Genomic DNA, 10248 nt, shown 5'->3' with positions numbered 1-10248 from the left:
CTATTTAAGCAACAGTGGCTTTTCCAGGTACCTAAAATACTCAATTTGTTATAATCAAAGCTCTAATTAGTGTTCAAATTTCTCAAATTGTCTTAAAAATTTGTTTTAACTTTTGGTTTGTTTGAATCAGGATTCAAACAATGGAGCAAAATTTTTAATCATCAAGCACACTGGCTGGTTATATTTTTACCTCTCTTCAAAACAGGTGTCTCCTTGTCACTGTAACACACTCCCACGATGAGCAATGGATTTAGAAATTAATTCAAAGTTGCTTTATGTGCTCTACAAATACCAGCTGAGGCTCTGCTAATGAAATTGTGGGGCAGGCAAGCATTAGTAATAGCTTGAAGTTACCCTTGGACATGAGAACCCAAAAGGGGGCAATGACAAGGAAGACATTTATTCTTTTAAACTCTTTTTTTGGGGGGGAGGTAATTAGGTTTGTTTGTTTATTTAATGGAGGTACTGAGGATTAAACCCAGGACCTCCTGCATGCTAAGCACGTGCTCTACCACCGAACTATACCTTCCCCTGCAAGGAAACATTTATGTGGACTTGCTGCCTTTGAGATCTCCTTAGGGTGGAAAACAAAGGGAGACCCATGGTTTGGTTTGCCAATATCTAATAAAATATTGAAAATTTATATGGCAAATGCATTAATATGTGTATTTAAACACAGTTACTAACTGGACAGCAGCATGTAAATCAGTGAAGCTAGAACACCCCCTTACACCATACACAAAAATAAACTCAAAATGGATCAAAGATTTAAACATAAGACAAGATACAATAAACCTCCTAGAAGAAATTATAGGCAAAACATTATCTCACATACAACTCAAAAATGTTCTCCTAGAACAGTCTACTCAAGCAATAGAAATAAAAGCAAGAATAAACAAATGGGACCTAATTAAACTCACAAGCTTCTGCACAGCAAAGGAAACCATAAGTAAAACAAAATGACAACCTACGGAATGGGAGAAAATTTTTGCAAATGAAACCGACAAAGGCTTGATTTCCAGATTATATAAGCAGCTCATATGACTTAATAAGAAAAAAACAAACAACCCAATCCAAAAATGGGCAGAAGACCTTTGTTTAGGTCTTCTGCTTCTGTTTAAGCAGTTCTCCAAGGAAGACACACAAATGATCAATAGGCACATGAAAAAATGCTCAATATCACTAATTATCAGAGAAATGCAAATCGAAACTACGATGGGTATCACCTCATACCAGTCAGAATGGCCATCATTCAAAAGTCCACAAATGACAAATGCTGGAGAGGCTGTGGCGAAAAGGGAACCCTCCTACACTGCTGGTGGGAATGAAGTTTGGTGCAGCCACTGTGGAAAACAGTATGGAGATTCCTCAAAAGACTAGGAATAGACTTACCATATGACCCAGGAATCCCACTCCTGGGCATATATCCAGAAGGAACCCTACTTCAAAAAGACACCTACACCCCAATGTTCATAGCAGCACTATTTACAATAGCCAGGACATGGAAACAGCCTAAATGTCCATCAACAGATGACTGGATAAAGAAGTAGTAGTATATTTATACAATGGAATACTACTCATCCATAAAAACCGACAACATAACGCCATTTGCAGCAACATGGATGCTCCTGAAGAATGTCATTCTAAGTGAAGTAAGCCAGAAAGAGAAAGAAAAATACCATATGAGATCGCTCATATGTGGAATCCAACCCCCCCCAAAACAAAAAACATAAATACAAAATAGAAACAGACTCATAGACATAGACTACAAACTGGTGGTTGCCAGGGGTACGTGGGGTGGGAAGGGACAGACCAGGATTTCAAAATGTAGAATAGATAAACAAGATTGTACTGTGTAGCACAGGGAAATATATACAGGATCTTGTGGTGGCTCACAGTGAAAGAGAATGTGACAATGAATGTATGTATGTTCATGTATAACTGAAAAGTTGTACTCTACATTGGAATTTGACACATTGTAAAATGACTATAACTCAATAAAGATGTTAAAAAAGTTATTAAAAACATCTGTAACTTTATGTACATAACTGACATCCTTATCTTTGTCCTTTATGCCCTCATTTGTTCTCAAGTACAGTCAAGGACTGGGATAGACTGTCACCCCCTATAGGTATAAGTGAATACATTTATTTTGCTTTAACTCGAACGCGAAAGGAGTCAAAACTTTGTTACCTACAGCTCCACAACTTTCTTCATTCAAAGAGTAGCTGCCAAAGGGTGAGGAGTTAGACTTTGAGCCATGCATGCATAATCTCCACGCATCTCATGAAATGAATTAACCATGTACTTGCTAAGCAAGCTCACCATTTCGACAAGTCCCCTAGCCCCTCCCCGCCCAAAGACCACTGGGGTCCTACTAGAGCCATCACTGACGCCAACCATAGTAACCATGAAATCTACTTATTTCATTATTTCACATCCCCACTATCCTTGTCTTAAATGGGACAACTGGATCCAAAACCAGGTTATGCCCCCCACCCCTACCCCACACCGTGTATTTATTATTCTCACTTTACTGTCAAGATCTTGAAAAGTTAAAATAAAAAAATCCGTCTCAGAGCATCCAGTCTCCACACCCACTTTGCTTGGGTACTCCAAAGGTTTAAAACCCGCCGCCCTCGGCCATCCACTTTCGCAGCACCCTCCCTTCGCTTCTTTGCTTGTCGTATCAGCACTGGGTAAGCGCCCAGGTTCTGCGCTCGGACTAAACCTCATGATCTTCTGGCTCAGGTTCTGTGAACTGAGTCATCCTGGCACGGAGAATATTCCGTGACTCAGCAGGCCCGAAAAGGAGGATGTCAGATCCAGATAATTTCAAGTCTTTTAAAGGCAAGCTGGGGAACATAAACAACACAGTGGAAGAATTTCACAGTGGGTCTGCGTACCCAGGGGGAAAATGTCATTCCATTCCCAGACTTTTCACTTCCTTCCTTGCCCGGGCTAAACGACTGGTTACACTTTAATTCAGAGGCAGGAAACCGCTTCAGAAAATTCATTTCGATGGGGTGACCAGGCCCTTTATTCTTCGGGGACCGTGTCAGTCCCCTCAACACCCGGGACCTCTCCTCTGAAAGCGCAGGAGCCGGCCCCGCGCGTCAGGGCGCAGCGCCGGAGCGGCCGGCCGGGCGGGGAGCCTGCGGGCGGCCCCTACCGTCCGGTCCCGCGGGTCCCCGCCTCGGGGCGCGGCCCGCCGGACGCCAGAACCGACACCTGGCGGGGCGGGGATCCGCATGATGCGGCCCAGATTGGAGCGGGGCCCAAAAGCCCACTCCCAGAGACCTCATCCACCCGGCGTCGCCCGCTTTAAGGGCCCCTCCGTTACCCCCTCCCCCCACCCGGGGTCTTCCAAGGCCTCGGCGCCGGGGGACCCCGGCGTCCACCTCCCGCGGGACGCTGGCTCTTGGCGGCCTCCCCTTCCCTCCCGGCATGCACCGCCCCGCCGCCCCTCCCTCCGCACTCCTCCCGCTGCCGCTCCCCGCCCACCCCTCGCGCCCCTCCAGGCCCCTCCCCCGCCGATCGCGCGCCGCCGGCCGGAGCGCCAGATGCCGCCGCCCCCGCCGCCGCCGCCGCCGCCGCCGCCGCTACCGCCGCGAGTCTCCGCGGAGGGCGGGGGAGCAGCTACGGGGGCCGAGGGAGCCGCTGCGAGGAGGCCGGGGTTGGGCTTTCTCTTCGGCCAGACCCCACCCCACCCTGCCGACCCCACCCCCTGCGCCTTCCTCCCCGGGGGCGCGCGCTCGAGCACGCGCTCGGAAGTCGGGGGTCGGCGGCGAGTGCGGGCTGCGTACCGGGTGGGTGAGGAAGGCGCGGAGGCGGCGCGCCGGGCGGTGGTCAGCGAGCCGCGCGGTCCTCGCCCGCGGTGCCTGCCGGCTTGTCCCTCCGGTGCCAGCCGCCGCCGCCACCGCCCTCCCCGAGAGTCCGGCCCCCGGGCGCCGAGGCTCAGCCCGCGGAGCGGCCTCCGGGGAACGCCGCTGGGCGAGAGGAGCGCGCCCGCGCCCTGGCCTTTGCCGTGGCCCGGCGCGCGGCTGCGGGGATGAGGGCCGGCGAGCGGGCCGCGCCGGCGCTGCGGCCCCGGGGCCGGCTCTGGCCGGTGTTGGCGGTGCTGGCGGCCGCCGCGGCCGGCTGTGCCCGGGCGGCCATGGACGAGTGCACGGACGAGGGCGGGAGGTCGCAGCGCTGCATGCCCGAGTTCGTCAACGCCGCCTTCAACGTGACCGTGGTGGCCACCAACACGTGCGGGACTCCGCCCGAGGAGTACTGTGTGCAGACCGGGGTGACCGGGGTCACCAAGTCCTGTCACCTGTGCGACGCCGGGCAGCCCCACCTGCAGCACGGGGCAGCCTTCCTGACTGACTACAACAACCAGGCCGACACCACCTGGTGGCAGAGCCAGACCATGCTGGCCGGGGTGCAGTACCCCAACTCCATCAACCTCACGCTGCACCTGGGTAAGCGGTGACAGCCCCCTTATCCCCTATTGCTGCTCGCCAGCAGCTCAGCTCCCGGGCCATCTTCACCCCCTGGCCCAGCCTGCGGGGCCCAGACAGCCGCGTGCTGGCCCTCCTCTCCCCAGCATGGGCCACACAGGAATTCCCTTCTCCGACTTCTAAGCTCGATCTAGCACTTAACAGCCCGCGAGCCAAGGTGCTTCCCGCCAGCATCTCTGTTTTTCTGTTCTAACCTAACCGGATTCTCGCTTCCTCGATTACTCGGCATTTCGGCTGTTTTGGTCCCTCTTTTCTGAAGCGTTAATCAGAAACTTCCATCCTCTCTTGTCCACCTTAAGCATTTTTACCTTATTTAAAACGTCTGTCTCTCCAGGGTTGAGGGTGATTGCTGAAATAAACTGGAGAGGAAAGAATCTAAGTTAAGGGGATTTGAGGGGAGCCCATGCCTTTTGTGTCGCTTTTGCCTGTGTGTAATTAGAATAGAAGTTCACTTTTAAAGTGCTTGTTCTTTAGGGTTGTTCAGCTTTCATTAAGGGCCACAAAGCGATTTTACTGCTAATCCTGGTACAGAGGAAACAAAAGGAAGTATCTGCACTCACTGTAATTGTTGGGTATAGTTTTGTCCCTGGGTAAAAAGGCTCTCCTCATTGTGTTCCCTTTTGCTTTGATTCAAAGCGAGTGTGGAAACGTGTAAGTGACCTTTCAGAAATCAAGGAAAGGATGTATAGAAAACTTCATTGCTGGGTGCTGGATGAGGATGGACATGTTTATCCCAAAGTATTAAAAATCATGTTTGATCTAGGTCAGTTTTTCTTCATCCTTGAAATATATAAACAAGCAGAATGATTCACTATTGTGTTTAACAGAGTAACATATGCATAAGAAAGTGGCATCTGATGTGTAGACAGCTTCAATCCCCATTGCGTTGAGAGACTTGTTACCGGCAACTAGTAGTAATGAACTTCTAGAGAGAAGAGAGTACCACGCCATTCTTCTGTCAAAGCAGGATAGTTGCAAGGCTACAAACATTATGTGGGGAACCTTGAAAGGAATGTTTGGAGGGCACGTGGTTCTTTTGGTTGTGGTTTGTATTTTTCTTCTCATTACTCTTTGGTACATTACACTTTATGTGTCAAGATTCCAGAGAAAGAATATGACTTACAAAAAGTACTCTGAAAAGTGGAGTTAAGTTTCTGTGTGTAGAGTAAGTTTTATAAAAGCAACATTTATCACCTTTATGGTAAATATCATTTTATTTGTAGACAAGTCATTGGGAAGATGAAACTTTTTGAGTGTAAGTCCATAAAATGAAACTCTGAGACAGTTGTTTTTCAGAGATGGAAGAAGTAAACTGGGTTCAGTTTTTCAAAGGTTTTGGAAACATGCAGAACTAGCGATATGTTGGAACAAGTGCCTTTCTCCAAAGATTCTGCAAGAGACCTAGGGACTCCTAAGACTTTGTGGGAATGTTCTTTAGCTATTTTTTCTTATGCATTCATTATATTTTAAAACTTGGCCAAAATTATTTTTGAAATTTATATCCAATTATTTTTGAATTTTGCCTTGTTAAGGCTTCTGTGTTGAATTTTGAATGCCCATAAAGTCTTATTTTGTCTATTTTGAAATGTTAAAAATTTCAGAGCAGAAGTGTGGCCTTGATGTCTCAAATGCCTGAGATTCAATTGAAAATTTCTCAGAATTTCTTATTTAGGTAAAGATAGGGCTGTCAGGCTCAGCCTTCTGAATTTTCTGCTGTTAGCACTATTAGCAAAAGGTTATTGCAGGTGATTGCAGATTACTCAGTGATTACTCCTCTGTTACAAAGATAATGTGTTAGGTAACACAATATCTGTCAAGTTAGGTTGTTGCTACCTGGAGGCAGGTATGTTAGCCGAAGGTCGAAAGAGATCTCAGAGTTCACCTAGTTAGGACCCTTAACATGAATTTTTACTCTGTAAATCATGTTATATGCTTGAACTTGTTTTGCTGAAAAAAGTCTTCAGTTTTTGGTAATCTTGCTAAATGAAGTTGATAGAACTATATAGATTTAAAACTTCTAAGAAAAAAAGTCATGCAAAATAGTTTCATACAAGTATTGTACTGTAAAAACATTCACTTTAAACTTTTTAGATAGACAGTTTCTAAAAACTTGACTAGAACTCATTGAACTTACTCTTGGGTCAGAAATGCTGTCTGGGAGGAAATTGTGTGTGGTGGAGGAGGTGGGGAAGGGGAGGGAGATTTGTGCGTGGTGGGGCTGATGTCTCAATTTGTCTCTGTCTCTGCTCTCTCAGTTTTAATGGCAAGGATGTATGTATTCATGCATATTATGATCTATAACTTACGGCAGATGGGCAAGGCTTTATGTTTCACTGTGTGTTTTGATATTCAGCATATTCACTCCCTAACTCCAGTTGCTCCATGGGCTCTGGCTTACTAATTATTTCCCATGGATTCAAGGACCATGACTGTTTGTGCATCTATTAAATCTCCCATCCAGTTCAAATTTCACATACCCTTAAACAAGTGATGCATATTGTGCCTTGCCCTTCCAGAGCATGTGAAACTCGGAGTGAGCAATGTGAAAGAACTAGGTCTAGCCGCCACTTTTCTAGCCTGCCTTTTGGTGCTAAACTTCAAATAGAGTGAACTTTAAAGTAAGCAAAGTCAGATCGCACTTTAAGTAGTCACAAGAAACATGCATATTTTGCCACTGATCATAAGTCTTTTTTTTAATTGTAAAAATAAAACATGTCATGGTGAATTAAAACAGTAACTATAATGACTAGTGAGTCTCTTCATGTCCAATTACTGAATTTCCCTGGAGACCACAGCTCACAATTTCTTACGTAACTTTCTGGAAACTTTTCGTGCATGCACATGTATATAAAAAATGACACGATCATTTTAACTGGTACCTTTTTTTGGTGCGGGGGGGTGGTGAGGCGTATTTTAACAGATGGCAAGTACAAATTAGATGATTGTACCATTATCATCACTTGTACCAAAGCCAGGAAAATCAGCGTTGATTGTGAAAGCAGCTATGTCTTAAGCACCATATACAGTAATGTATTAAGCATCAGGGTTCAGGGTGCAGTGTCTCCTTGGCTATAAGGAGTTAAAGTTGTGGGAGTCAGGACTGCCTTTTCTGCCTATTGTGAAGAGAAATCTCAGCCAGGCACCCTTTTCTAAAAAGTCTTTCTTACTTTGCCTTCAGTTTCTGGATCTTCTCTTTTAACTTCTGTATGGGTTAGTCAACTGCTTTTTGAAAGTTTGGCTTTCATGTTTTATAATAAGTCATAATAAGTTTTTTTTTTTTTTCTCTTGTCAGTAGAGTAGTTGACAGTAAGATTGTCGCTGAGGATGTGCCTTTTATTAAACAATCCCTTTAATTAACTTGATAGTCGCTGTGGATGGAAACTTGGCAGACTGGGTTTTGATCTTGGAGGAAGGTAGCTCTCCCTCTTTCTAAAAACAATTAGATTAAGGAAGAAAGCACGTATAAAACCAACTCAGTCAAAGTTTATGGAACTCCTAAAATTTACACCAAGACCAGATCTGTTGCCAAGCTCCTCATAAGCTTTGGGAACAGGTATTGATTAAATGACACTTTTAAGCTGTATCTAAATATCTTGTGTGTGTGTCTAAATCAGAATAATTGGTATATAAGGCTATTACTGGTCCTCCTGGTGTAAAATTCATATGAAACAAACAGCAGTTTTTCCCCCAGGAAAATCTTTGCAAGGTAGGCTCTGGCTCTGTCAGGGAATAGTTCACGCTGGTGACTTCACTGTGGTATTTGTGCACCCCGAGGGGACACTGTTTCAGTTTGTCTCACAGAGGCTTGATTTACATTTTGCAGGTTTCAACTTGAGACGTTAAGGAGCTCTCCTTTAATGGCCAGCTGTTGCTGAACACGGTTTTATAAAGTTGCTGTTGGCTGTTTTCCTGTTCTACAATTCACTGCTTTTTCTGTAAATACCTTCTCCATGTTTCTAAAGCATTTAGAAAAACAATTTACACATTAGAAGAGAGAATTTGGGACTGTAACCCTCCCTCCCCCGTTATTTTGTCATTGGCCACATTTGTAGGAGGGATAAAGTTTGACTAGTTCAATTCTGAATCCTTTTCAGAAGTTGGGTATGCCTTTTACTATGCACTCCTTCCCTTGTGCATACGTTCTCCTGTTGCTGCCAGATACTCTGCAAACATATTTTACATACCTCCTAAGTACATAGTACCTGGCAGAAAGTTGTAGAAAATTGAAAGTCCCATCTTCAGAAGTTTATGCTTTATGAAGTGGAATTTTCACACCCAGATGTAATGCCATTACACTAAGAAATCAGAAGTGCCTTTATAATATTTTATAGTGTATAAAGCCTCCAGTTTCTCACTAAGTAGATTTTCACAACCCAGTGAAGGAAGGCAAAGATGAGGATCTGGAGGTTATGATTTGCCAAAAATCACAGAGGAGATAGGTTTTTGACTCCTTAGTCTAACATACTAGCTCCTGCAGCTCTTAGCTTCCCTAACAAATGTCTCAAAAGAATGACTGGTTTATTCCAGAGCAATTTTAAAATACAAGTTCATGTACACACTGATTCAGATACTGACTCCCTTGGTTTTCTTCCTTCTCCCTCTGTTCCTTTTCACTTATGTTTTGAGATTTCTTTCTTTTTCATGCTGCTCACTCTTCCTGAATGATCCCCTCTTAATCTTGAGGCTTCATTTACTCTTCACAAATCAATGAATTCTAAATTTGTATCTCCAGGACAGCTCTTTCTCCAGACCTCAAGACTTGTTGGACACGGTTAGTTTGGGATGTCCAGAGGCCATGTCCAAAACTAAACTCATTCCTCCTTGTCTTATCCAACTCAAAGCTGTATGTTACTGAACAGCAGTGCTGTTTAATCTGAGGCTCTCAACCAGTCTTTTGCCAAGTCTCCCATGAAAGGTCCATGCTTGATATGTTTTCGTTAAGCCTATTAAGATTACTGTGGCCAGCAGATAGGATCTGCTGTTCGTAGTCTCTGGGCAGCTGTAATTCCACCGCTTTCTTTCCCACCCATCCTTACTCCAGTCTGCCCGAGACTCTACCTATATTCAGCCATCATGTCTCTCGAATCCTTATCTTTTTCTCTGCTTTAATCTAGCTCCCCATTGAATTTCACCTCGATTATTGCAACAACTTGCTAACTAATTGGTGGTCTTTCTGCCTCCAGTTTTGCTCAGTTTGGGCAGCTACATTTTGGACTGAGTGATGGTTCTTAAAATGTAAATCTGATATCATTTCCCAGATGAAACTTGTACAGTGGCTCCTCAAGCCTTTAGGGTGAAGAGCAGACTCCTTGGCATGACGTATAAGGTACTTTTGGATTTGGACCTTTTTAACCTCTGGGCTTATCTTTTGTCATTCCACGTGCTCAGAGGGCTGCTGCTTCGGCTTGGAACGTGTCTCCCAGGTGTTAACACTTTCAGGACTCCTTCCCCAGTTTCTCTCTCTCAACCCTTTCCATCCTACTCCCTGGCCTGGATTAGGTGTCACACTTGTGCAACCGTGTAGGTATCCACCACAGCACTTATCACACCGTATTGTCTGTTTCTTTACTAGCCTATCTCCACTTCTAGACCATGCGGTCTTTGAAGGCAGGGTCAAGGACTTGGTCACCTTTTTAGTTCAGTTGAATATAGCTAACATTGGTCCATTGCCTGCTGTGCCCCAGCACCATACAGATTCCTGGATGTATAATGATTCATTGGTCATTGCCCCGACCTCATGGGG

The 10248-nt window shown here is 45.3% G+C and overlaps 1 protein-coding gene across 1 annotated transcript in view; it reads left to right on the top strand.

Moving 5' to 3' along the window:
• The first annotated feature begins 4051 nt into the window (after positions 1–4051).
• LAMC1 (laminin subunit gamma 1) overlaps positions 4052–10248 on the top strand; it is a 119014-nt gene continuing 112817 nt past the window's right edge. The window contains exon 1 of the mRNA XM_006192996.3: positions 4052–4466. Within this exon, the coding sequence (XP_006193058.2) occupies positions 4052–4466 (415 nt within the window). The remainder of the gene's footprint in view (positions 4467–10248) is intronic.

Source organism: Camelus ferus, chromosome 21, assembly GCF_009834535.1.
Source record: "Camelus ferus isolate YT-003-E chromosome 21, BCGSAC_Cfer_1.0, whole genome shotgun sequence".
In the NCBI taxonomy this organism is placed as follows: domain Eukaryota; kingdom Metazoa; phylum Chordata; class Mammalia; order Artiodactyla; family Camelidae; genus Camelus; species Camelus ferus.
Note: the sequence above shows the minus strand (reverse complement) of the source record. Positions and strands in the feature narration are given on the sequence as shown.